This window comes from Podarcis filfolensis (assembly GCF_964270895.1).
Source record: "Podarcis filfolensis genome assembly, chromosome: 8".
NCBI lineage: Eukaryota > Metazoa > Chordata > Lepidosauria > Squamata > Lacertidae > Podarcis > Podarcis filfolensis.
The window spans coordinates 52,735,209-52,762,762 of NC_139611.1; the positions used below are offsets into that span (position 1 = coordinate 52,735,209).

At 41.2% G+C, this 27,554-nt stretch overlaps 1 protein-coding gene across 23 annotated transcripts in view; it reads left to right on the top strand.

The window, feature by feature from the left end:
- CNOT1 (CCR4-NOT transcription complex subunit 1) overlaps positions 1-27,554 on the top strand; it is a 59,963-nt gene that overhangs the window by 21,272 nt on the left and 11,137 nt on the right. For 4 of the 23 annotated variants that reach the window (XR_014551011.1, XM_083624819.1, XM_083624830.1 and 1 more), the window contains exons 11-39: positions 4-174; positions 811-938; positions 1,507-1,747; positions 2,772-2,891; positions 4,196-4,318; positions 4,547-4,698; positions 5,420-5,570; positions 6,396-6,600; positions 6,876-7,019; positions 9,632-9,756; positions 10,573-10,859; positions 12,964-13,042; positions 14,149-14,379; positions 15,030-15,170; positions 16,149-16,328; positions 17,096-17,212; positions 17,412-17,522; positions 17,989-18,066; positions 18,352-18,529; positions 19,006-19,136; positions 19,262-19,558; positions 21,210-21,350; positions 21,433-21,537; positions 21,641-21,760; positions 22,256-22,447; positions 23,025-23,167; positions 24,008-24,116; positions 24,207-24,376; positions 25,677-25,929. Coding sequence is in view for 22 of the 23 variants with exons in the window: in XM_083624819.1 (XP_083480945.1) it covers positions 4-174; positions 811-938; positions 1,507-1,747; positions 2,772-2,891; positions 4,196-4,318; positions 4,547-4,698; positions 5,420-5,570; positions 6,396-6,600; positions 6,876-7,019; positions 9,632-9,756; positions 10,573-10,859; positions 12,964-13,042; positions 14,149-14,379; positions 15,030-15,170; positions 16,149-16,328; positions 17,096-17,212; positions 17,412-17,522; positions 17,989-18,066; positions 18,352-18,529; positions 19,006-19,136; positions 19,262-19,558; positions 21,210-21,350; positions 21,433-21,537; positions 21,641-21,760; positions 22,256-22,447; positions 23,025-23,167; positions 24,008-24,116; positions 24,207-24,376; positions 25,677-25,929 (4,623 nt within the window). In the remaining variant the exon portion in view is untranslated. The remainder of the gene's footprint in view (positions 1-3; positions 175-810; positions 939-1,506; positions 1,748-2,771; positions 2,892-4,195; positions 4,319-4,546; positions 4,699-5,419; positions 5,571-6,395; positions 6,601-6,875; positions 7,020-9,631; positions 9,757-10,572; positions 10,860-12,963; positions 13,043-14,148; positions 14,380-15,029; positions 15,171-16,148; positions 16,329-17,095; positions 17,213-17,411; positions 17,523-17,988; positions 18,067-18,351; positions 18,530-19,005; positions 19,137-19,261; positions 19,559-21,209; positions 21,351-21,432; positions 21,538-21,640; positions 21,761-22,255; positions 22,448-23,024; positions 23,168-24,007; positions 24,117-24,206; positions 24,377-25,676; positions 25,930-27,554) is intronic. The other 19 variants (XM_083624838.1, XM_083624839.1, XM_083624840.1 and 16 more) reach the window with 13 other exon arrangements.

Below are 27,554 nucleotides of genomic sequence, written 5' to 3' on the forward strand. Positions count from 1 at the left end.
CAGAACCCAAATTTGAACTTCAAGGAAGTAACCTATGAACTTGACCACCCTGGATTTCAAATTCGTGATAGCAAAGGCTTACAGATTGTGGTGTATGGTGTCCAGAGAGGGCTAGGGCTAGACGTCTTCCCAGTTGATCTCATATACAGACCTTGGAAACATGCAGAAGGACAGGTAAAAATCAAAGAGAAGTTTTTTTTTCATGCTTTCTTTCTCACTCACTACCGCCACATTGGTTAAAAAGGTAGAGGGACCCCTGACCATTAGGTCCAGTCGCGGACGACTCTGGGGTTGCGGTGCTCATCTCGCTTTGCTGGCCAAGGGAGCTGGTGTACAGCTTCCGGGTCATGTAGCCAGCATGACTAAGCCGCTTCTGGCGTAGCAGAGCAGCACACAGAAACACCGTTTACCTTCCCGCCAGAGTGTTACCTATTTATTTACTTGGACTTCGTGCTTTCAAACTGCTAGGTTGGCAGGAGCAGGGACCGAGCAATGGGAGCTCATAATTACCATAGAACTTTTAAAAAATGTTCTTTCAGTTTTTTGTTGAATTTTGGCTTTGGGGCTCACTAAGACAGTTGCTATCAAGATGTGATACATCCTTTAATACACTGCAATTACTGTAACAGGTAGCGATCAGACTATAGAAGACTGAATCTTAGAACTTTCAGAAAGTTATTTGGAAAAGCAATCATAATAGCAGAAGTGTGAGAGGGAGGGGTGGTGATTGCTTAGGAGGAAGTGCATCAAGACAGTGTAACATGAATGTAGATATGAAATGACTCTTACAGTGATGTAATTTTGTTGCAGCTCTCATTCATCCAGCATTCCCTCATTAATCCAGAGATCTTCTGTTTTGCTGACTACCCCTGTCATACTGTTGCCACGGATATTTTGAAAGCCCCTCCCGAGGATGACAATCGAGAAATTGCCACATGGTAAACAGTATTATTTTTCTTGGGAATACAGCTGCTTCAGCATTCTGAAATGATGAGCCAGAGTATTCATGGTTGATATCCCTTTCTTGCTTTTCTGACAGCCTTTTGGTAAGAAGGTTTTGAGTCACTAAGTGCTTCAAACTTGAGAGGGTGTGTGTGCAACAGGGATGGCCCATTAGTTCAGCAGAGGGGTCTCCCCCAGACACTGGCTGCATTTGCTAGTCTGTAAATAGTTGCATAGATAATGAGAGCAACATGTTAAATTAACCATGTGTATTAAGCTGCTATGAACTAAACCCTGATTATATTTTTGCTGTGGTCTGGTTTGTGAAGGTTGGATCTTGATTTCTAGGCAGGCCTTTGGACTGTTCTGACCACTCTGCATGCTACTTGATGGAAGTTGACTTTGATATCTATTTCCCCAAGTTTGGTTATTTCAAATATTGTCGAGCGTAACAGAATTTAGAATTACGTCATTTGATACCCATGTTAGCTTGGTGTAACAGACATCAAGCCAGAATCCTGTCAACTGATTCACAATATTGCATTTCCCCCCCTTATTTGTTAGGAAGAGCCTGGACTTGATTGAGTCCCTGTTGCGGTTGGCAGAGGTTGGCCAGTATGAGCAAGTTAAGCAGCTCTTCAGCTTCCCTATCAAGCACTGTCCAGATATGTTGGTATTGGCATTACTACAGATCAACACTTCCTGGCATACTTTGCGGCATGAACTCATCTCCACACTTATGCCCATTTTTCTTGGCAACCATCCCAACTCTGCCATCATCCTGCATTATGCATGGCATGGGCAGGTAAGGGCATTACAATGGTTTTGTTTTGACAACAAGAGTTTAAACTTGCCACTGTGTTATGCTCCTGAAAGAAGGGTGGGATAGAAATTTGATTGTTCTTTGCTCCATGAGAGTTGTCCTGGGTGTGAGGTGATTTTTGTTATGTACCTGTACTATTTTTCAACTGTGAAGCTATCCAGACAGCTTGACCTCAGTATGAATATACTTATGACTTCCAGATATCCCTCATTTTAATCTGCCCCAGGAACAGAGAGGGGTCAGTCCTATATTAGTGTTTGGGTGGCCTGTAACACAGCTGGATTGGAATAAACACACTGAGGTAGAGACTGGCAGTAGCAACCCCCTGTCCCTGTCCCTGTCCCTCTCCTTTCCCTAGTTAAAAGTTGCTTCATGCAGCAGTTGCATGTGCATTCTGTCTTGGAGAGACAGCACACATGTGCTATTTCCTTTTTTCCCCTGCCAAGTTTAATTGTTACAGACCCTGCATTTATATGCAATATGACCTGCTGCAGTTCTATAACCTCAGGAAATAATATACCTTGCTACCTGACCATGGAAATAAATTGCTATGCTATTATGCATCAGCCACTTAATTGTTCTTTTGTGCCTTTATGGAGAGATGGAGCATAAATGTGTTAAAAGTGGAGCCAATCTTTGGCATCTCCGTTGTTATTCCTGAAAGTTAAGTCAGTAAAGAGGAAAATGGCTTGGTGTTTTGATTTGTTATTGTAATAAGGCTCCATCACATTTGCTGGTGGAGCAAAGCACAGGGGCCAATCTGGCTGTATGGTAGGGGCAAGTTGTGGAGGCTAAAGGGTTGGAGGAGCAAGGTACCTAGAACGGGGGGGGGGGGGGAGAAATAAGCTGAAACCCTCTTCCACCTGCTACTTTTGTTTTCATTGAATTGGAACCTGTGATTTCAGTGTTCCAGAGCAGCAAGGGACTTGCCATGTGCCGGTTTAATTGCTCTTTAAGAGCTAGATAATTTATGTAGTAATCTGAAATTCAGCTGATGTTTCCTTAGGGCCAGTCTCCTTCAATTCGCCAGCTCATCATGCATGCTATGGCAGAATGGTACATGCGAGGGGAACAGTACGACCAAGCAAAATTATCACGTATTCTAGACGTGGCCCAAGACTTGAAGGTGAGTTTGATTCTATATTTTAATTTTGTGGAAAGTGCTTTGACTTTAGTGTTGGGGTTGTGTGAGATACAGGGTTTGGGAGTGGAGGAAAATAAGTATCACATCAGAGGACATGTTTATCCTAAGGACAGGAAGAGGTTATGTGTAGGAAGAGAAACTCATCTCTTCACTTAATATGAAGCTGTGTTGCTAAATTTGTGACTTGCTAAAGTAATTTTTTCCATCTGCAGAGTTACTAAGATCCTGAGCTGTAGTTTTCTTTTTTTTTTTTACAATCTTGCATTAGAGCAACTCCAGAGACTCTTAAAAACTTGCAAAGTGTCACTGCTGTTGTATGTTTGTCTTTCCTCTTCATCAAGAAAGTATGCGAGATTTTGGTGGCATTGAATATCATAACTCTATAGCTTTTACTAGACACTACTGGGTCAGCATTCATGTTATAACTCTCCCAAAGGAGCCCAGGGTGGCAATCTGGTTAAGTTTGGTTCAGCACTACTGAAGGCCCATAATTACTTGCTTATTTCAAGCAAGGTGTATTGTCACCAGAAGGTATCAGTGTATTGCCTCAAGCTCCATGGGTATGCAACCTCTTTTTCCTTGGAGTTTGTACAAGAGCCCTTGCAATTGAAATGAATAGAAGTCATGTATAGTGTATATTCCTCTGAAATTTAATGGGCAGGATAATGTTGGGTTTCCAGCAGTGATAGGAGCTCAAACCACCCATAAAAGCTGCTCCCCCAAGCAGCCAGGTGGTGAGGTAGGGGTTGGTTCTCCGGTCTTCCTCCAGTCTTGCACAGGCAGTTTGTAGGCCTGTTCCACCCAAACATAGAAAGAGCCGTAACTGCTGAAGGAGGGAAGAGTGAGCAGTCCCACTTGTGGATAATGCACACAGCCCACCCAGCTTTAATGGCCATGAGGGTGGTGAGGATTACTGTCAACAGGGTGCCTGTCACCTATAGATCAGAAAATAGGGAGAGAAGAATTACTTATGTCACTTTGCTGTGAAGCCTTCCACCCTCAGTGGCTTTGCCTTGCCTGTGGTCTTCCATATCTCCCCCCTTCAAATTCTTAGGTTGGGGGGAAAAGCAATGTGTCCAGTGTATTCTTCTCCCAGGAGGAGGAATTCCCACCCTGAAAGCTGCTTTGCTGGCTGCTGTCTCTGTCATGTTCTGTGTGACAGGAAAAAATGTTGGGAACTGAATAATATATAGATGTGGTGGGGGAGGGTGTATGTGTGTAGGCTAATTCTGAGGGAAGCGTAGCCTGATACTTTGACTAGCAGTTTTCTAACTCTCTTTCTTTAGGCGTTGTCAATGCTGCTAAATGGTACTCCATTTGCCTTTGTTATTGACCTTGCTGCACTTGCCTCTCGACGGGAATACCTCAAACTAGACAAATGGCTCACAGATAAAATTCGGGAGCATGGGGTAAAGCAGGATTTTCTTAATTATTTTTGCAATTTTTTTGGTGGTAACAGTCACTTCTTTTTATAAAAAATGTTTCCCTGCAGTTTATAAAAATTGCTTTCAGCATGCACTCTTGAGTGATAATGTTGAACTAATACCCAGTATTTTCTATATCATAATTTTGTTAACATTCTTGAACTATTGTTAAGTGTGTGTATCCCACTGAAATTTGCACTTTTCCTTCCCTAGGAGCCTTTCATCCAAGCCTGTATGACTTTCCTAAAGAGAAGGTGCCCCTCTATCTTAGGTGGCCTTGCCCCAGAGAAAGACCAGCCCAAAAGTGCTCAGCTTCCTCCAGAGACACTGGCAACTATGCTGGCTTGCCTGCAGGCTTGTGCTGGGTAAGCAGATCATATCTTCTGGGATAGGCTGACAGTCTCATAAATAGTGGTTAAGAAGGTGAATTTACAAACTGGGAACTTGGCTATGAGCTCACTAGGTGACCTTTGTGAGCTGCCATTTCTCAGTCACCTTCTCATCCTCCAGATCCTCTGTAGTACTGGGCTGTCTGGCAAGGTTGGTGTAAAGTTTGTACTGTGTCTGTTTGGGAAGTGCTTTGAGCATTTTGGAAAAGTACTAAATAAACCCTGTGTAAGTCATTCTAGTTACATTGGGGCCATTATTAGGAAGTATAAACTCAGGGCTTTGGCAAATGCAGCCTTTGGACAGAGGGTTTTGCCTTTGCCAAGGTTCAGTGCTGTGTAATGAGTAGGATTTTGTATGTTTAGGTTGTACTTAAAAGCATATGTAGAAGAGTTGGAGATAACCCCGTAGGGCTATTTGTCACTTGTCTCTGGAGTTTGTAATACCTTGTTAGTTGGTTGGCAAGTTTGTCCTTCAGTTAAATAAGGGGTCAATATATATATTGGCTGATCAGTTGAAACAAGCCAGGTGATAGTTTTTCTGGTCTTGGGAGGTTGGGGAGCTCTTTCCTCTGGTCTAGTTGGGACGTTGTGTTCCAGGCAGTGCTAGTGCTATCCTAGTTCTAAAGACAGCTCTCTTAGCACCAAGATAAAAGGGGGGGTTTTATTGGCAAGTAAAAATCATTTCTTCTCCCATTAGAAGTGTGTCCCAAGAGCTGTCAGAAACTATTCTAACCATGGTAGCTAACTGCAGCAATGTCATGAACAAAGCCAGGCAGCCACCACCTGGAGTTATGCCCAAAGGACGCCCACCAAGTGCTAGTAGCCTAGATGCCATCTCTCCTGTACAGGTACGTGGATGCTGAAAGAAGCCAAAGTAGCATAATAATGGGAGGTGCCTTTTTATATGTCTCTAAACTTACTTTTTTATTCATAATCAAATGTAATTCAAACATATTAATTGAAACCTTGCAGTTTAAGCACCATCTTTGAACCTGAAATGTCCTTTTCATGGCGTCTTGGGTCAAGCAATGGTGCTAGATTGTAAGGACTTGTTATAACTGGGGCTCCTCAGTTCTCAGCTGAGCTGCTCTTTTAAAAACAAGGCACATACTAGTTGTTCACCACCACACACTGTCACTGCTTCTTCTAGGTTTAATAGGGAGGAAGACCTGGTTCTAGTAACTATATTCAGTGGTAGATATAATAGCCTTTCATGATTTACTTTCTAAAGATTTAATTTGGCACCATTCTGCAGACTAAAGATTAATTGAGCAGCTTTTCATTAATAAAAAGAAACTGTGTGATACTAACAAGCAAACAGTGACAGTAGCATTGTAAGGATTCTAAGCTTTCTTCTATAAGTTTCACAGAGCTTTTTGTAAAAGTTAACTCTTAAAGCTAAGTGGTTGCTTGGGCTGCAGAACAAACTATTACTGTGCAGACCAACCCCCAAAACCACAAGATGATGTCTAGTTTTAAAAGATTATACAGAATACCTTGCAATGCATGCATTTTGAAGGTGGAGGATGCCTAATGGGTCTGAAAGAGTAGTCCCAAAGTGTAAGGAATTGATGTGTGGTCTTAACTGATTTTAGCAAGGCTGATCTGAATGAAGATTGATTGATATAGAAAATAACCCCTTGTCTCTTTTTGAATATTGATTTTATCTTCAGATTGATCCACTTGCTGCTGGGATGGCATCTCTCAGCCTAGGTGGTTCAGCAGTTCCACACACACAGAGTATGCCAGGTTTTCCTCCAAACTTGAGTTCTGCTTTTAGTACTCCGCAATCACCAGCAAAAGCATTTCCACCACTTTCCACACAAAACCAGAATACACCTTTCAGTGGGATTAGCGGACTCTCTTCACAGCTTCCAGGTACTTTTGTGTAAAGGGGCTGGTACTCATGGGAGGAATGTGGCTGCTTTTCCTGTAATTCTGGCTGGGGGCAAGCACTTCAAATTGTATCCAACTTAGTATACTCAGTGTAAACCCATCGAAACCAATGGGCATGATATTACTTGTGTGAATTAATTTCAGTGGGCCGAATGGAAGTACCATGTTGACACTATTCAGGGTGGGAACAGCAAAAAAGTTAAAACGTCTGTCAGCATTTGTAAACATAACTGAAATGATAATTTTATTTTTCTCAGTAGGTGGTCTTACAACAGGTAGTCTGGGCATAGGAACTGGGGCCCTTGGCCTCCCTGCAGTGAATAATGACCCATTTGTGCCAAGAAAACTGAGTACATCAGGACTGAACCAGCCTACATTCCAGCAGAGTAAGATGAAACCTTGTAAGTGGTAATGTTGTCTGATTGTGAAGTGTGACTGTGGATGTGCAGTAAATGTGAGTTTTCCCTCTAGGGTGGGGGCTGGCAGCGGTCTCTAAGGAGCCTTCTTTGCCCTCCCCAATATCTAGCCTTTCTCCCAGGAATCTTGGAGCATCTTATGTTGCGCTTCCAGGCAGTCTCCCATTCTTGTGGTGACTAAATTAAAACCTGCTTGGCTTTACCATGCTAATCATGCTCCCAGCTACTGATGCCAAAAGCTTAACCTTGTACAGTTGTAGGTTCCAAGTAATTTCAGGTTTTAACCAACACAGATCAAGTGGTTTATCAGGCTTCATGAACGAACAGCTTTCATGTGAGTACTTCATAGAATTATTCACAATTGTCCTCAAGATCAAGCTTGTGATATTAGACTAGGAAAGTGTCCCTCAGTTTGATGGGAAAGTGGCACTGTGTACATAGTCTCTGCCACTTTTTAGTGACATTGAAATCTTGCCCAGAAATTGATTTTGTCCAGCTCATTGAGTCTATGCTACTTGTATTTGTCTGTTAGCCCTCGTTCACTCAAAGTGTACCTTTCGTGTCCTTTGGTGATTTTTTTCAGCTTATAGGTGTCTGGGTTGTGGGGGTTGGGAAACTACTTTGAATCATGAAGATGACACATGCAATAGGCAGCATCTTTCAAATCTTGCTGCTGAATATTTCTCAGTAAACCAAACTGAGGCAATGGCCAGAAAATAGGAGAAAGATGTAGAAATATGCTAGCATTGGTATTAGGGTGGTGGTTTTTAGAGGGTCAACAAGGGGTTAGGTGGCCAGTTGAATGTGGAATGCTTGGTGTTTGGTGTCAGGAATAGATAAAAGGACTCTTCTGGGCAGGGAAGACTTAAGTAGTGAGAACGTACGTCTACAGTTTGCAAGGCCATTATGTTTTGATAATCATAGCTACCTGCAAACACCTTAATGTGAGCCTGTGGAACAGAGATGATCTCCAATCTCTTGCTTTGCCTGAAGAAGTTTGAAAGTGTACCTGCACATTAATGTTCAGCATGCTGTGAGTGCTTGTTGCATCCTGTCCAATACGCTAATCTAGGGATGAATGATACTTTAATTCTGCAGTCATTCAGATTTGCTTTCCTGGCTTCCAGAATAATCGCTAATGAAGAACAAATGTGTTCTCATAACTAAACCAGCCCTTTCCAACTAAAATTCTTGGTCTATATGCAGTCCCACATATGTGTTACATGCCTGAGCTAAACACCATTCAGAACCCTTTAGAACTGTGCCACATTTTGGTGACACAGACCTCGTTCTTTCCTGCTCAGTGCCTTTTTGACTGCTGCAGCAGCTTTTGGAGCTTGCTTCCTCCCATTTATACCACAACTTGGCCCTATTTTTCCTTGCTTTGCCAAGCTTCAGCTTTATTTTCGTCTTCTCTCCTAGTGTATCCTCTTTAAGTTGTCTCACAGTTTCTTCTCCTCTCACACCTATAGCACAGCAAGCATTCTTCAAGAAATGCTGGGAAGATGGGTTTAATATTTTATCTATAGATGGAGGAAATGTCCCTGGGTGATCAACATGCTGTTGAGTGTTGCCCAAGTTGTCATGAATTCATGGCAATAATCCTCTCTGCAATGCAGCAGTCTCCCATCGTGGAACTTCTTTCTTTCCTTACTGGGATGGCTGTGCCCAACTTACTATGCTTTCTGCCTTGCTCTTGCCAATACGCCCCCCCGCCCCAAGTTCTTTCTCCAACTCCAGTCAGAGTGATCAAGATTATGTGCACTTGATCCTTTGTTGTGATACAGCTTGATCTGATCTGTCCTGCCTGCTGAAGGTGGTCTTGGTGTTTCATCTTAACTGGAACTTAGTTCTTTTTATATTGTACCCAAATCCCAACTCAACAACTTTCTTACTAGGTCTGCATGACTATCAGATTTTCCACAGCTTGCTTGCTGTCCCTGTCAGTAATCTGTTCACATTTGACATGGGAAGTAACTACATTCACAGCCTTGCGACCTTGCTTTCTGTGAAATGATTACCCCTTTGATGTGCAAGTTTGAGTGGATGCTGTCATTGAAAGGACTGTACTTATAACATACTGTTTTCCTGACAGTACCTTTCCCACCTTGAGGTAAGACAGCTTGCTAGTCTCCATATGTGGGACCACACGCTGATCATGAAGAAGAAAGATGGGTTGCTTATCTGTAACTGTAGCTCTTTGAGTGGTCATCTGTGCAATCACACAGCTCACTTCTTTCTCCCTCTGCTGGTGTTGCTCTTCTTTGGTCTCCTTTGGGCAGTTACATCCTGCTGGCAAGCACCTTGGTAGCTGAGACAGGGCATCTTGCCAAAACCTTTCCGTGTCTTATCTCTACAAGTTTGGTTTGCAAAGGCACACAAATCCATACATGTAACTGAAGGGAGGACCGCTCAAAGAACTACAGTGACAGGAAAGCAACCTCTTTGAGCTCATAATATGAGTGAGACTGCATCATCATGAAATCTACTGAAATATTCCAAACTGCTTCTGTTCCCTTGGATCTGTGATTATGAAATTAATATATTTCCCCTCCATTTTGTGTATTTATTTAATTAGTATCTACTTTTTTCAACAGCTGACTTATCTCAGGTATGGCCAGAGGCAAATCAGCACTTTAGCAAAGAGATTGATGATGAAGCCAACAGCTATTTTCAGCGTATTTATAATCACCCACCACATCCAACTATGTCTGTAGACGAGGTGAGCTGTGGGTAGTAATGGCATCTCTCTCAACTTGCCCTTCTTCCTTACTGTAGACTTTCTTTTCAGTCTTATGGAAAATTTGAGAAAGTAGGTACTTGCAACATTGCTTTTTGTTTGGTTGCAGTTTAAGGGAAATTTAAATTGTAAAATTCCAAAATGTATGTCCATACAGTTGCAGACAACTTTTGTGCAAGTGAAATTGGATGTTTTAAGTTGGGTCCAGTGGAAAGATAACTATTCTGAAAGTTTTGTCTGCTTGTTATATGTCACAGTGGGGAAAAGTTATACTTCACTTTAATTTGATTTGTGCCTCTGTTGGGTGAACACTTCTCCTGAGGGGAGGGGTTGTTCCTAAATCAACAAAGTGCTACTTAGCAAAGAAAGCTGCAGTTGCTGAGCCTTAAATGTCTGGGTGACCCAGTACACTAAATTGGGTCAAATTAGAGTTTCCCCTTTTAGAATGCGTTTTTGAACACATTTTAGGCAATATTAGGACACACTATTTAATGTTTTGTGCTTACGGTGTTACAATCATCAGAATATAAACATGCAAAACCCAGCATAATGACATAAACTTCAGTGAATGGGGCCAGCTGCATGTAGCAAGTATTATTTGTTCTTAGTGTTCTGATTCAAGCATGTTAACTGGAGAAACCCTTTTGGCAAGTAAGCAGAATAGAAATAAATAATACATGTGAGATTTTCCCTAGCAAAATTTTTCTGATTTTCTCAGCGAACTTTACTTTGTGTAGGTGCTCCAAGGGCTAAGCATAATAAATTGAGTCTCTTCATAACATTCTGATTTCTTTACAGGTGTTAGAAATGCTACAGAGGTTTAAGGACTCCAACATTAAACGAGAACGCGAAGTATTTAACTGTATGCTGAGGAACTTGTTTGAGGAATATCGGTTTTTCCCCCAGTACCCCGATAAAGAGCTGCACATAACAGCCTGCCTCTTTGGTGGGATAATAGAGAAAGGACTGGTTACATATATGGCGCTGGGCCTGGCCTTGCGCTATGTTCTTGAAGCCTTACGAAAGCCTTTTACATCCAAAATGTACTATTTTGGTATTGCTGCACTAGATAGATTTAAAAATAGGTGAGTGTGTTTTTATAATATTTCCAAAATGCATGGGGGAATCTCATAACTATATGCCTACTTCAGCAATATATTTAGCTTTCCTATACAAGGTTGACAGTATATTGCAGTTATTGAACGTGTCTCACAGTAGAGGCATAAATTAAATAGAACCTTCGGCTAATAAAGGGAATGCAGATTTTAAAATAAATGAAAAGGAAGTAAATTACTTATAGTCTGAATCTGAATAGAAATTGCCTTAAAATGGCTTTGAAAGTATCAGGTGGCATATATATTAATATTGCTATTGGGGGGGAAAGGAGAAAGCAAATCAGTGTTACTGGAAGTGAAGCTGCCTTGTAGACTTACAAAGACTAGGAGCAATCCAGCTAAAGTCGAGCCCATTTTTGTCTCATTGGTATTAATGGGAGGAGCCTCTTTCCCACTGAAATAACTTTGACTGGATTGTACTTTATACGTCTGGGTCATGCAAGGTGACTCTCCCAAGATTTGTTACGATGGAAAGCTTAACTTTCATCCATTTTGCAAGGCAGTATTCATGGCCCTCTAGAAACAACTAGTGGGGGCCTCACTTACCAGATGCCAACATGTCAAAAGTGCTGGTAAGTAGCTACTTCTTTGTTGCACAGTAGAAACCAGTCTGAGTCCATTTCTCCTCTCCCCACAGCAGTGTGACCATTCCACATCCCAGTAGTCAGTTTCCTCTCCTCTTCCTTTCACACTACCTCTGTGTACTCCTCCATGCCACCCCTGTGAATCCTGTGGCAAGCACTCTGTGATTCTGCACCCTTCTCTCTTTTTCAGACAGTTTGCATATTGTTCCTTATCTCCTGCATCTTTGGAGCAAGATACATAGCTTCATACCCCTGTGGGAAAACTTGTCATGTTCAGGATAATTTCTGCAACCATAACTGCTACAAGTTTTTAATGAAAGCTTGAGATTTGCAGAACTTTAGTACATCTTTGGAACATCAGTGCAATTTGGGGTTTTGTTTAATATCCCTACTGAGAGACTTTGTAATTTTTATCCATTATTGCTCTGTACTGTTCTTCCATTCAGTGTTGTATATTTGAATTGGTTTCTTGTTCAGTAGAAACTTTCATTCAAAGAGCTGTCATAGTTTTACAGCTATCTAGCTGATAAAATGAGAGAGCATAAGGATTCCTATCCTTAAAGTATATCTAAGCAGACAGGTGTTCTAACAAACATATAGTTCTGAAATTGAAGTTAGCCTTCAAGACTGAGATTTCTTGACTTATTTAGTTATCAAAACATTTTTATGGCTGAATTTTGCAAATTGGGTTCTGTACCTATATTAGCCTTAAATTGCAGAATGTTCTGCATTAAAAACTGTTTCTGCATTTAGAATGTTGCAGGGAGAGCTGCAGAAGAAAGAGGGCCAACAGGGTAGGGAGTTCTAGAGGGGGTTAGAGGGGAGCAACAACAAGCTGTGTATTTAGTAAAGAGGCATATGTCTGCCATATGTCACTTGAGAAGACTGCTGTGGTTCTTCCAAAGATGTTATTGGGGACTATGAGAGCTATATTGACAAATTGATTGTGCTATTAGCTACCCTTTTCTAAAAACCCAATCTGTAGGGGTGGCCCATAAATGTGGATCTAAGTCTTACTGTTTGGTAGGTTGGCCCCTTTGCAATATGCAGTATTCTTGGAGGAGAAAGCCACCAATAGCTCCTAGGTTCCACAATGGCTATGTTCTGCCTCCATTTTTGGAGACAGTGTGCCTCTGAATACAAGTTGCTGGGAACTTCATGTGGAGTGAGTGCTGTTGTGCTCAGGTATTGCTTGTGGGCTTCCCATGGGCATCTAGATGGTCACTATGAAAACAAGAGTTCTTGACTAGATGGGCCTTTGCCTAATTCAGCAGGTTCTTCTTGTGTCCCTGTGCTTATGTCTTGGCAGCATATAGTTGGAATCACTGGCTACATCAGTAGCATTCATACTTTTGCTAACTAGCTTGCATCTGGTAGAACCAGAAATCTTTACTGCAGATCCAGTATCAGTTAAGGCAAAGATTTAACCATTAATGTATTGATCAGGCCATTTGTTTTCTCCTACTAATGGATAGTTTTACTGTTGACAGATTGAAGGACTATCCCCAGTATTGTCAGCACTTGGCTTCTATTAGTCACTTTATACAGTTCCCTCATCACCTGCAGGAGGTGAGTGTTAAAGGCATGGACAGTGAGGGGTGGGGGAGGACATCTGAATTGAGTTAGGTGTATTTGCATATTGAAAAACCTCGGCGTTCCATTAGTTTCCTGCTTCAGGGTCCATTCAGTAGAAGGTACAAAAGGATCTGGAAAACTTGAGTGTGAGTAGCCCATGCATCTGAGAGGAGAGAAACGGGTTAATCTTAATGCATGTCCGCTTTTCTGTAAACCTCCTTTCAAGGAGACTTGTAGCCCTTTGCCACTGGAAGTGTTCATTTGACAATTACTTTAATCCTTGCCAAGCAGCTTCTTATATGGTTGGGTTGTACATGGTCTTTCCTAGCAAATAAATCCATACCGCTAGGCACAGCAGTCTGTCTGCCCAGACCTTCTGAAAGCAAACAAAACCAGGGACAGTGGAATTAGGATTCTGAAGGTCTGATCCAAAGGCTGTAGTCCAAACACTAAAAGCAATGTTGGTTTAGGATCTCTACGTTAGTAACACACCAATCAGTGGGGATTTCTATATTTTATATGCAGTATTGAATATTTACATGTGATTAATAACACTGAAAGTCTTACCAATTGTAGTTCTTACACCTTTGCTTCAGAAAAGACAGCATTAGTCTCTTAGTTGTAACATCGTGTGTCATCTGTGGAAATGGGCTTGATCAGTGGTTACAGGAAATTTGTTGTCCTTATCTAGACTATAGGATTTGGAATATTTCTACCCCTGGATTACAGTACTTCACTGTTTACTACTTTTTGCTCTCATTGAAGTCTGCAAGGAAGGCTTACCCTCCCTTTCAGAATCAGGGCACATCTTGGATCTAGTTCCTGCTACTTCTGCTCCCACAGAATGGGAGAAAGAGGATGGAGTGGAAAATCCAGGGTTAACATTGGAATTGTTAATTGATCCAAGACAAAAAGGAAACTTCTAAAATATGTAAAATGTCTTTTGTTGCTGATTTCAGGCCATTTATGGAGTTTCATTTGTGCCACAAACTTCAAGGCCAAGAGTTTGGGGAGTAGTTCTAGAAGACAGTTGTAAGATTTGCTACATACCTGTGGCTGTATGTGAGTTTTAAGAGCTATATACTTCTTGTCTGTTATAGTACATTGAATATGGACAGCAGTCTAGAGATCCTCCTGTGAAGATGCAGGGGTCAATCACCACCCCTGGAAGTATTGCACTTGCCCAGGCCCAGGCCCAGGCTCAGGTTCCGGCAAAAACTCCTCTTGCTGGTCAAGTTAGCACTATAGTCACCACCTCTACTACCACTACTACTGTGGCAAAGACTACAATCACTCCAGTGGGTCGAGTCAGCTTCAAGAAGGATGTGCCAGTAAGTACATGAGCCATTTTACGGGAGAAAGTAGAATGAGATTACGAATGCATCAGTTCTTAGGAGTAAAACAAGGAAGATAAACCCCATCTAATGTTCATAGCATACACATATCACATGCAAAACCTCTGATACTTTAATCACAGTTACACTGTTTTTCTTGTATGCCTAGTCTGGCCATTTTTGTTTTTTCTGTTGTTTTGCTATTAAATATCAAGCAGTTGTTTCCTTCCCTGTGTTGGCGTTAGCTGCTTCTCCTGCTTTCTGTTCTCACTCTTAGTTCTTCCAAGCTGTTTTTAGTGGGCCAGTTTCAACTAAGAAATCCTGCTGGGTTTCCGTTTCTGGCTGTTGTTTCTTGTACCATGAATTTCCACTTTGTTTAATGAAGTCATTTTTTTCTTTCACTATTCAGTTGCCCAAGTGAGCAAAAATCTTACTCCTCGTGTCTTATAGATTCCCAAGTTTAAGTTAACTCCTATCATTCTCTAACACATAAACTAAATGTACACTCCTTTTTGCATGTATAACTGTTGACTCCCTTTTGTAACTATTGTGAAATATTGCTTATGCTATAGCATAAGTCCATGATGGTCTGTTGTATCATTAACTGAATCAACTCACTTCCTCAAATCATTTTTCTTGTTCTGCAGCCTTCTATTAATACAACCAACATTGACACCCTGTTAGTAGCCACAGATCAAACAGAGAGAATTGTTGAACCCCCTGAAAATGTGCAGGAAAAGATTGCTTTTATCTTCAACAACCTGTCGCAATCCAACATGACTCAGAAGGCAAGTGTTGCATAACATTTTAGTCCTGATAATTTATGTTCCTTGAGTGATTCTTATACATGTAGAGAACTAACTAGAATTATGCCTATGTATGCATGCCAAAGGTTCTTTTATTTAGCAGCCTTCCAAAATTTTAGAATTGTAAGCATAAAATAAATATAATGAATTAACATATAATAAGTAAAATCTAAAATAATTTTGGGATAGTCTTTTGTGCCTTTGGGTAGTCCTTTAAGCTGCTCATATATTGGGGAAATGTGATCAGATTTGTCTACCAAAAGATCAAAAACTTTAAACCTTATCTGCTGCCAGATTTCTGCAGGGACATTTTATCATCTGCAACTGATACTACTTAATGGAAAAAAGGCATTGCGTACACATTTATTCGATCAGGTCTCTGTATTGCATAATTGGCTCTCCATATTCCTAACTGAACATAAAAAGTGATGTTGGGTGCCAGACTCTGCTTACCTTAATCATTTTTTACTTGATGTAAGTTTCTTTTCATTTATGGCTTCCAAACCATGGAAGAAGCCTAGCAAAATAACGCTTTGGCACTCCTTACAATGTTTTAATATATGCTGTAAGCCACCCAGAGTAGCTGGGGAAACCCAGCCAGATGGGTGGGATATAAATAATAAAATCATTATTAATAATAATCAAGAGAAGTATTATGCAAATCTATTTTATTTGCATGATTTCTAGAGATCTCTGAATTCTGATTTTCTTGGCTTATAACATTTCTAGCTCAGAGTCTACATAGCATTGTTCATGATGAGTTAGTAGGAGAGGAAGAAATAAATGGCTTTACAGTAGGAAATATATGGTTAATTGAAGTAAGCAAATCAATTAGTGATGTGGTGCTAGTTAGGTTCCAAGTCTTGGTAACTGAATGTTTTCACTGGAATGAATGCCTGGGGGTATCACGAACATTATGTTTCATTGATCCATTTCCCTTTAACGTGTTTATGGAGCCAGGTTGAGGAACTGAAAGAAACAGTGAAAGAGGAGTTCATGCCTTGGGTTTCGCAGTACCTTGTGATGAAGAGAGTTAGTATTGAGCCAAACTTCCACAGCCTTTATTCAAATTTCCTTGACACACTTAAGAATCCAGAATTCAACAAAATGGTTCTCAACGAAACCTACAGAAATATCAAGGTGAGTGTTTCCAGTTGCTCTTTTTTGTGACATGAACGTTAACTGAAAAATATTTGCTTTCAGGGAGGCACTGCACAGCAGGGGGGGGGGAACTTTCTCCCATGTATACCACCACCTTCATAAGATTATGCTGCTGCTGCAATAAAACAATGAACAGAGCTAGATGCTGCTATTTTGAAAACTAATTGAACTTGATCATCAAAGTAATGTGTTGCTGGACTACCTTGATTGCTGTTTCTGTGCTACAGATGGGCCCCAGAGCATTGTTTCCTGTTGTCCTTCAGGGACCCAAACAATTAACTCCCAAATAAGTAGTTTGCCTTTCTAGGAGAAGTGATCTCCTGAGCAAGATCACAGAGAGGAAAGTACTCCACATCATTTTGCTGTTTTCAGTTTGTTAAATTGATTTTTCTGCTTTTAGAGCTCATGTTGTGTTTTATTCTGTTTTTACCTTGTGTACTGCTTCGATGACTTTATGCCTTGAAGCAGTCTATAAACTAGTTTAATAATGACATATACAGGCTATATTATAAGCATTTTATCACACATGTTTTAATATATTTCTGAGATTGTTTATTTACTTCTTTCCTTTTCTTTTTCTGCTTTATAGCTATAGGCTGTATTTGGTTGACCAATAAAATTTGTTGTTTGTTTTTTGAAATAACATTAGTCTAATTCTACAAGAAGATGGTTAATGCATTTTCATGGATTTACCATGGTTTCCTGTTAACTAAGATTTCATCTCTCTGGGGAAAAAAATCCTTCAGGTGCTACTCACATCAGATAAAGCTGCTGCCAACTTTTCGGACCGGTCCTTGCTGAAGAACCTGGGTCACTGGCTGGGGATGATCACACTGGCTAAAAACAAACCCATCTTGCACACGGTGAGACTGGGTGGAGGAGAAAAACATAAACTGGCTTTAAGGCTAGAAACTTTAGTGCATGCTTAAATCAGCTCAATTTTTGGTGCCTTTTTATAATTAGGGGGGAAAGCTATGTAGAAAATTTACAAAAGAAAGGAATCTGATTTGTGGGTGTGAGACTGCCCATTGCTGGGTTTAATTTATACTCCTTTTATTTTAGGACTTGGATGTGAAATCCTTACTGCTGGAGGCTTATGTTAAGGGACAGCAAGAACTTCTGTATGTCGTGCCATTTGTTGCCAAAGTTTTGGAATCCAGTGTGAGAAGTGTGGTAAGTATGATGTACAGTGTCCTGTGACAAACAAGTAGACGGGATTGGTCCAAGACCCTTGGCAGCCTAAGCCAAAGCACAGGACAGTTCTCCTCCCATTGAACAGAGAGAAAACAACTGGACTTTCAGATGAATCTTAGTTTAGTACTGGGGAAAGGGGTTTTTGTTTTTGCTACTTCTTGACTGGCAGGCATGGGCAGGGAAGTAGGTGGACAGAGGTGATGACACTTCCAGACTCTTGCATATATTTGGTGTCATGTGTGTTAGTTCAAAGCAGAGGTGGGACCCTGTGGTTATTGTTGATGATAGCTGGCAGCCATTGGCATCTGGAGGCCACTGGGTTCTCCTCCTTGGCTTAAAGTTTACAGCCTCGTGTTTCCATTGTTTTGCTAACACCATTTAAATGATGTTCTAGACCCCTTTTTGAAACAGGACTGTTAACTTTATCATTCCACTCTTTTTGTAGGTTTTCCGGCCTCCAAATCCTTGGACCATGGCTATTATGAATGTACTAGCAGAGCTGCACCAGGAACATGACTTAAAAGTAAGTTTCAGTTTGCTGCTTTGAGCTCCTCAGCATTGCTTTGTTTTTGAACAACTTGTTAACAATGCATCTGTTTGAAGATTTGAGCTTAGCTAGTGAGCTGTAGCCAGTTTAATGAGAATAGACTTTCTCCAGAAAATTACACATGTTCCAATGGTTTTCACCTCATTCAAAATATTTGCCTTGAAGCATGTAGCTCTTCAGAACTTGCCTTAAGATTTATATAGCAGGTATACATAACTAATAATTACATTATTAAACCTGAAATCATTAAATATTGTACAGCTGAATCTGAAGTTTGAAATTGAAGTGCTCTGCAAGAACCTTGCCCTTGACATCAGTGAACTGAAACCTGGGAACCTCCTAAAAGACAAAGATCGATTGAAAAGTTTGGATGAACAGCTGTCTGCTCCAAAGAAAGATGTAAAACAACCAGAAGAGCTTCCACCAATTACGACCACTAGTAAGTGTCAAGGATGATTCATACAGTCATCCTTGTATCATACAAATATAGCCTGCACCTCACAGGGCAATTAGTAAGGAATCTTCTTTCTATTATCTGTTCTCTCTTACTCTTAATATTATTAACACTACAACTGTTTTAGCAAACCTGGAGACAGGGAATTCAGTTTAGGCCTGGGTAGAGTAACCTTTCACGAGATACCCTCCCACGTCCTGGTAATAGGAATACTACAGTAAATTCTAGTACTCATTCTGCCTGAGCAGTTCACCTAATTCCTGATTGCTTTTCAAGTGACATCTCTGATATCAAAGATAATAGCGTTGTCGGACTTAGCAGCATGACTTTAGACCTGAGCAAACACTGTCATATTGGTTGCCAAAATTCTTTTGTTTCCTATAAAACAAGTTTGTAGTATTGAATCTATGTTAGGACATACTCTGAAAACGTTTCTCCTTTTTGCTCTTGTATTTTCTCAGCTGCTTCTACAACACCAGCTACCAGCACCACTTGCACAGCTACTGTTCCCCCACAACCACAGTACAGTTACCATGACATCAATGTTTACTCCCTGGGAGGGCTAGCTCCACACATTACGCTCAATCCAACGGTAAGCTTTTAGACCTGGTCACTTTGAGAAGACTTCCACCTTTAGGTTGGAAGGGATAATTTTATGCTTTCTTTCAATGGTGTATAAAAAGTTGACATTGACTTTTGGTTGTTTTGCCTTCTCAGATTCCATTGTTCCAGGCCCATCCACAGTTGAAGCAGTGTGTGCGCCAAGCCATAGAGCGTGCAGTCCAAGAACTTGTCCATCCTGTGGTGGATCGGTCCATTAAAATTGCCATGACTACGTGTGAGCAGATAGTGAGGAAGGATTTTGCACTAGATTCAGAAGAGTCCCGCATGCGTGTAGCGGCACATCACATGATGAGGAATTTGACTGCTGGTATGGCTATGATCACCTGTAGGGAGCCTTTGTTGATGAGCATAGCTACCAACCTGAAGAACAGCTTTGCCACTGCATTGCGGGTATGTTTGCAGTTTATAAGAGGCTTTTTTTTTAAGCAGAATAAGCTAAACCCATGTTTTGTGGCATTGCATTCTAGCAAGATTTGGCAGTACTCTGTTTCTCTGCAGGTAGGAGTTAGTTTCATGATGTATCTTAATGCCTTGCTCAGATTCAATAGTATAGAAAGGTGATGAGAATGCGGACAGAACTAGATTTGAAGTGAGATGTGTCTGCATTTAACCTACGTGTTTTTAAAAATGCAGATAGGATTAAAAGAGAAATTTTTTTGTCAGCTGGGAAGGAAAGGATTCACGTGTGCACCTTCTGCCTTCTGCAGGCCTGATAATTATTGCCTCCCCTCAGCAGCTGTTGTTTGCATCCTGAGCTATGACTTGTGCGTTGAAGATTTCTGAAGACCACGTCTCATCCGTTACCATTTTCCATTGATTGAAATTAATAACCCATTGTTAAATCCAGTCTCAAGTTGTCTCCTTTGTTGTTCTTTACCTTTTCCTTTTTCAGTGACGTGCTGTGGAGAACTTCTGTATTTTTTCCGGGGGGGGGGGGGGGAATCCATTGTTCTATAAAATAACAGTGGATAGGGATATTGTCAGTGGATATTGTTTTTGTAGCTGGCTTGTTATTAAACTAACCATCGTTAGTGTTAAACCACAATTCCAGGTTCAGATGAAACAGGAACCTGTGATCAGCAAAAAAAAGGAAGTGAAAACTTGCACTTCTTTTCAGCCATGCAAGAGGAGGGGAGGAGTGATGGGACAAGGGCATGGCTAGCAGGCTCATTCACATTTTGTTAAACTGTAGTTTAGACTTGTGGCCAATAAGTAGACTTTAGCATTTGCTTTAGTTCATCTGTGAAACAATTCTGCTTGACTTCCTGAACATTTGCTATGTGGCCCATGGTTGATGCAGCAACAACTTGCAATTAAAGGCTATTGGAAGCAAGTGAAGTTTACAACGAACACACACAGCCTTGCAGCTGTAACTGCGCTAGTTCTTCGTGGAGTGAATCGTCTTGTGTTCACTTTTCTTGGCATTATAACAGGCATGGCATGAGAATGCCTGTTTTGATATTGAGGCTGAATAAAACCTTGCAGCACTAAGGAATGGTATGAGTAATGGCTTTACGAGAGTCTTGCCATTAGCAGATAAGAATTCTGTTGATTTGTCAGACAGCATTAATCAAGATAATTTTTCCTGATTTGTAGAAGAAACGAGAAGAAATAAGGGCAGCCTGTTACTGAAGGATCTTTCACTAAAGATCTTTTGCTGTGGTTTAGTAAAGCCATTAGTTCCAGTACATTGGTTTTTGCATTTGTGTATACTAATGAGGGAAAATATCCCATTACTGCATTTAGAGGGCACCTATGATAAGTGAGTTCAGTCCTATGCCTGGAACTTATTTCAGAAAAAAGCACATACATAGAATTGCACTAGAAGTATGTAATGTGGGGCACATGCTAATTATTTGGCAGATTTTTCCCCTTTTGTTTATATGTAGATTTTGAATGAAGCATGTAATTTGCTTGATAGTTTACTTTATGCTAACTCCATGCAAAGCTATGCCATATTTATGAACATCTGTAACTGACATTATGAGTATTTGCCCATTGTGGGCATAGTCCTTTTTTAATGGCTTGCTTTTTAAAATAGGCAGCCTCGCCACAGCAGAGGGAGATGATGGAGCAGGCAGCAGCACAGTTAGCCCAAGATAACTGTGAGTTGGCATGCTGTTTCATTCAGAAGACAGCTGTAGAAAAAGCAGGCCCTGAAATGGACAAGAGGCTGGCCACTGTAAGTATGTTGCAGAGTTTCAGTTAAAAGTTAAATCATGTGATTACCAAGTCATTAATCTTTTCTTCTTCTTTTTTTCCAGGAATTTGAGCTCAGAAAACATGCCAGGCAAGAGGGTCGTAGGTACTGTGATCCTGTAGTATTGACTTATCAGGCTGAACGGATGCCAGAACAGATCAGGTTGAAGGTGCGAAATTAAGAGAATTAAAGTTATGATCAATGCCACAATATCAGTTGGGAGTCCTTGCTGGAGTCTTCTACTTATCCAAATTTTCCTACTTTCTTTTAAGGTTGGTGGAGTGGACCCAAAGCAGCTAGCCGTTTATGAAGAATTTGCACGTAATGTTCCTGGTTTCTTACCAACCAATGACTCAACCCAACCCACAGGAATCCTAGCTCAGCCTATGAAGGTAGAAATCCAGTTGAGATGGTTGAAGTGATTCTGAGGTTAAAGTAAATTACACTGTGACCATTTATTTTACAAGTTATTGGGAGGCTTCCAGAAAATAGTGAGGTTGCTTATTGTTTGGGCTTCTCTTCAAAGCTATACAGTCTAATAGTATTATTTGAAAGTCAGAATGAAATGCCACACAAAGAAATTTAGATTATGAACTCTGTAGGAGCTAATAACGTAAACCAGTTCACTGATTCCCCCCCCTTTTAATCCATGACGATTTATCAAACACTTAATACTTTGTTTCATTATAAACTGTTCACAATAAAATCTGCAGATGATTTGCTGTTTTAGCTAAATGTTAAATGTAAAAAGTACCAGCCAATATTGCTGGTGAAAGCAGTAATGGAATGAAAAAGTTATTAAGAAATCTGTCATGATAAATGGTCAGAATTCTCATTCATTAGCATTCATTTAACTAATAAAGTATTCTTGATTTCTTTTAAATCAGCAAGCCTGGGCAACAGATGATGTAGCACAGATCTATGATAAATGTATGGCAGAACTGGAGCAGCACCTTCAGTCCATTCCTCACACCCTGTCTATGAATCCACAGACTCAAGCCTTACGAAGCCTCTTGGAGGCTGTTGTTGTGGCTCGTAATTCTCGTGATGCTATTGCAGCCCTTGGACTGCTACAGAAGGTTTGTGTATGAACTTGCTTCATTATATATCTGTGACTCCTGGGCCATGGAGAGAGGCTCACTTTATCCAAGGCTTTCTACTCTAGAAAGATGCACACAGTTACAACATTAAACTACTTGAACTGAGCACAGGATCAGAACAGTCAGGATTGAATACAGATTATTCTGGGAAAATGCATACTGTTTAAGAAAAGCTGCCTTCCAAGTTGTGAGGAAGGATCTTTCTATAGTGGATACAGCGGTTCCTCCTGCCACCTGCTGTTTTTTGCTGTTTTTTCTGGGCTGTTGTGTAGGAGGCTTTAAAAACAGTTGCTTGGGAATGTCTGTCATTAGAAGCCTTTTTACCACCCAATTGCCGCATTCCCTTGTGGGCTACTCTTCCAAAGCTTGAGTGCTGGTGGTGAGCATTGTTGGAGGCAAAAGTACAAGGAGCGACAGCGATGATGATGATAATGGGCTGCATTCATACTATGCAAAAGCCACCGAATGCATTGTCTCCCGAGAGCAAAACAGTTTGATTCCTCTCCAAATGACTCAGTAAGATGTTGCTTTTAAGTGTTTGCTCCTCTTCCTACAGGCAGTTGAAGGTTTGTTAGATGCCACCAGTGGTGCAGATGCTGACCTCCTCCTCCGCTACCGGGAATGTCACTTGCTTGTTTTAAAAGCACTGCAGGATGGCCGTGCTTATGGGTCTCCATGGTGCAACAAGCAGATTACAAGGTCAGTGATGAAAGAATAAAGCTTTGAAGGCTGTAGTAGCTCTATTTAAATACGATTATTTAAATATATTCTGATTTTGGCCAACATAAGAATTTCACCTAGTAAGTTACTTCCCTGTATCCCACTAAGTTACATAATGAGTTGCATGATAAGTGCCATATGGATTCAGTAGTCAAGGGTTTGGGGCTTTCTCCTGAAATAGGATATTGGTGTGAGAATTAAGTTGGGTGATAAAAGAGGCAAACTAAATACCATTCATGCAACTTAAACAAAACTGACCCCTGGTCTGGATTGAGAGTCTGGTGTGGCAGCGGGGCTTAAAACATTTGTGTCCCGTCCCCCCATTGCAGTTTCTATTTGAATTGGAGAGCCATAACCTGCTACCTTCATTCAGAGATCAACTTCCATTCATGCAGTGGAAGTTTCATTAAACTGTGGCAGGTGCAGGGGACATGAGCCGTACTAGGGCCCCAATTCAGATCCCTACCCTATTTGCTTTTCTTTTAAAAAAAAGCCACTCACACAACTGCTAGTTTCATCTGGTTTGGATCTAAAACTTGCAGTATGAATATTTTTAGATTCCTAAAATAGTTATTCTATGACTTTGTGGTTTTACATTGTTATAAGCTTTTGTGAATGGGGCAGCTGGACTTTAATCTGCTCCTTCATCTTCAGCTACAAAGTCTGTTGGCTTTCTTAACATGGGGCAGTTACAGTCAGCTGGTGTTTCTGAAATGAATGTGTGGAATAATTGGAGAGGAAGCTACCTCTCTGTGTGTTTTGAAACTTGAGACTGAGGAGAAAACAAAGTTAACACAAGAAAACATCTAATTTTTCCAGGTGCCTGATAGAATGTCGAGATGAATATAAATACAATGTAGAAGCAGTGGAGCTACTGATCCGTAACCACCTAGTTAACATGCAGCAGTATGACCTCCACCTGGCTCAGGTGAGATACTGCCGCCAAGTTAGTTATTAAATCTCTGCTTATGCTTTAGAAGGAAAACTGTTCACATTCTTGCCTCCTTTTTCTTGACAGTCAATGGAGAATGGCTTGAACTACATGGCAGTGGCATTTGCAATGCAGCTGGTGAAAATCCTCTTGGTGGATGAAAGAAGTGTTGCTCACATAACAGAAGCAGATCTGTTTCACACCATTGAAACTTTGATGAGAATTAATGCTCACTCCAGAGGGAATGCACCAGAAGGGTAATGTTAAGAGTGTTGAGTGCCAGTGAAGGAATGTTTCCTGCTAGTGCAAGTTTGGCAGTGGTGATGATGATGATGATGATGATGATGATGATGATGATGATGATGAAGTGAGGCTCTGCCATTCCTGTCCACTCCTTTTACCTTGTGGGATCACTGTGTAATATCTACTGTGCTTCAGAGTGCCATCCCCCACCCAGTCCTGAATCTCCATTTTTAACGAACTATGTAGAGTGTCATCTACAAAATACAAGCCTTCTTTAACCATTGTTAACTTTTCTACTTAATCCAGGCACAACTTTGATTTATTATGGCCCATTGCACATTTACTTCTGATTTAGAATCATACCACATATTTGGAAGTACCATGTGATAAGTCTTTTGAGACTGTTGCCACTTTAGCAACAATAGTCAGGGGAGATTTGAATGCTCTTCCACATCAGAAACTTGGTGAACGTATAAAAAAATTGCCACCTTGGGGAAAAGACTAGAATCCCTTTCTCTGGTTTGCAGTTTTCCAGTGTTTAGGGAGTTGCACATATTGAGGAACATTCAGACATGGATTCTCCCACCTACTTTCTGAAATTGCCACCTGGTAGTTTAGAATATGTAATTCAAACCTTAAGTTTGCTGCAGGCTGGACTGACATGCCTTTTTAGGCCTGCAGTATTAGGCATGGTTTTGTGGAAGCACGCCCTGGTGTGACACCTTCAAATCTTCATTCTGGAAGGTAGTGATGATTACACTGAGGGTGTAGTAATAAGTGACAGATCAAAGGTTTTGAAAAGCAATATACCCACCATCTCTGAAGCACTTGTAGTCCACTCTCCTAGATGTCTTGGGCTGAAGGACAGAGGCCATTCTTTTCTGTTCTTGCCCAACTACAGCAGATCCATTCCCTAATGCCAGGCACTAGACTAGGTCACCTCACTTTTTATCTCCAAATTTATCTGGCAGTAATAGGGCACAGTTCATTCAGATTCTTACTGTGTTTCTTTGAAGCTTATGTCTTGGAGCCATTGTGGGTTAGTGGATGGCATGTTGGACTTAAAGCTAGGCTACTTTGGTTCAAAGGTCTGCTGAACCAAGATGCCAACTGGGCTCCCAACTCTTGCCCCTAAACCATGTCATAGTTTTGGTTGCAATAATATAATAACATCTCGCATGCTATCTCTGTGGGACAAGGATGTGATGCAAATGTTTGAAATACAATGCTGTTTATTGTGGGCTATTTTTTAAAAATTATGCACATAGCACAAGTAATCTAAACCCAAGCATGTTCGTTCTGGATCTCTCATAGGTTGCCCCAGCTGATGGAAGTGGTACGGTCCAACTATGAAGCCATGATTGACCGTGCTCATGGAGGGCCAAATTTCATGATGCATTCTGGGATCTCTCAGGCCTCTGAGTATGATGATCCCCCTGGCCTGAGGGAGAAGGCAGAATATCTCCTGAGGGAGTGGGTGAATCTCTACCACTCTGCAGCAGCTGGGCGTGACAGCACCAAAGCATTCTCTGCATTTGTTGGACAGGTAGAGCTTGGGGAAAGAAAGGTGCTTTTTATTCAACATAAGTAGGTTATGATGCCCTTGGATCAAGTAGAGTACTATGTAATATCGATTTCCCCTTTTTAAAAATTCCACTTTGCATGATGGCAGTACGTGCAACATGTCATATCAGTGTAGTGAAACGTGTTAGTAAATACTTGTTTGTTTATGCTAGCCAGTATCATGATGCTGGGGGCTCTCCACTGCATCCACTAGGAGGTTGTGTTCTTTAAATGAAGAAAGACCTGGCTGAGAGGGACTGCATGCCATGGGGCGGTGGTCAGCAAGGAAAAGATTCCCAGTGCCCCACAGACTCTTTGGGTTTCTCAGGGTGGAGGATGTGTCCTTGCTCCAAGGAGAGAAACCTAAGAAGCTAGGACAGAGCACGTACCTGAGCAGCAGCTGCCACCGCCAGTGGGCACTTCGTGCAGCTCTTGACAGTCCCGAGGGTCTTCCACTCATTTATTTTGTGCCCAAAGGAAGCAGATGTAGAGGTCATGTGGGATATGCTCCAAGAAGAATCCCTGTGCCCTAAGGGTGTGGCCTTGGGTCAACCACCCTGAAGGGGAGGGTGACTGCCACCAGCCAGGTATGGCCACTGCTTGTACACTAATGCAGTTTCCTTAACTCAGTTTCTCCCCCCGCCCCCGGTGACTCTATGTTACAGATGTTAGAGAGGTGTTTGCAAAAGCTAGAATCTCTTTACATATGTAGGCATGGAATATGGCATTTTTTACTCCGCTACCACATTCGTCCTTCAGAGGTGCCAAAACTTCTTTGCTGCCTTATTTTAGTTGCATTTCAAGTAGCCACTCCACTGCCTGCATATGAGAATAAAGTAAATTGCAGGTCCTCTTCCAGATAGAAATGTATTTATTAAGACTGCAAAAACAGTGGTACTTGCCATTAAAGTTTTGCCTTGTTGGTGTATGGAGCACTTTGAAAACAGTGGCTATGAAAACTATTCAGTACTATCGAGGACAGCAAAATTACACATGCCTTTCCCCCCAGATCCCTAGACAGCTACCCAAAAAAGTTGCAGTGTCTCTGAAATGCAACATAATTTGCCTAAATAATGCACAAGTAAAACTGATAAACCTGTGTAGGGAATAAACTGAAAATCAGGTCTGCCTTCAGTGTTACGTTGACCCCTGCAAAATGCCAGAGTGAATGGATCACTGATGAATGGAGCCCTGTTGTTCAGTAGCAGAATTTTCTGCTCATATTTGCCACTTTAGTTGCTCTGCATTTTAGAGATTATTGCTTATGAGAAGCGTTTTGAATGCTTTCATAATGAGAATTTCATCCTGAATAACCATTGCTTTAAAAATTGTGATATCAGATCTTGCAAGTGACTGAAATACCTATTGACAGACTACTTATGAAACCGACAGGAGTAGCAATCCATTCTCATGTGCCTACATTCCTAAGAGGGGTAGTCTTAACCCTCCTACACCATGTAGCTTCCCTGCCTAGAATTTCACTTCACTTTTGCTTTTCTCCTACCCTCATGTGGAAGGGACCATTCACTTCTGCATCCTAGTCTAGCAATGTGTCCCTGGAGGAGAAGCATGACTAGTTGGGCCTCTCAACACTGCAGAATTGATGTGTGGTATTCTGCATAAAGTACA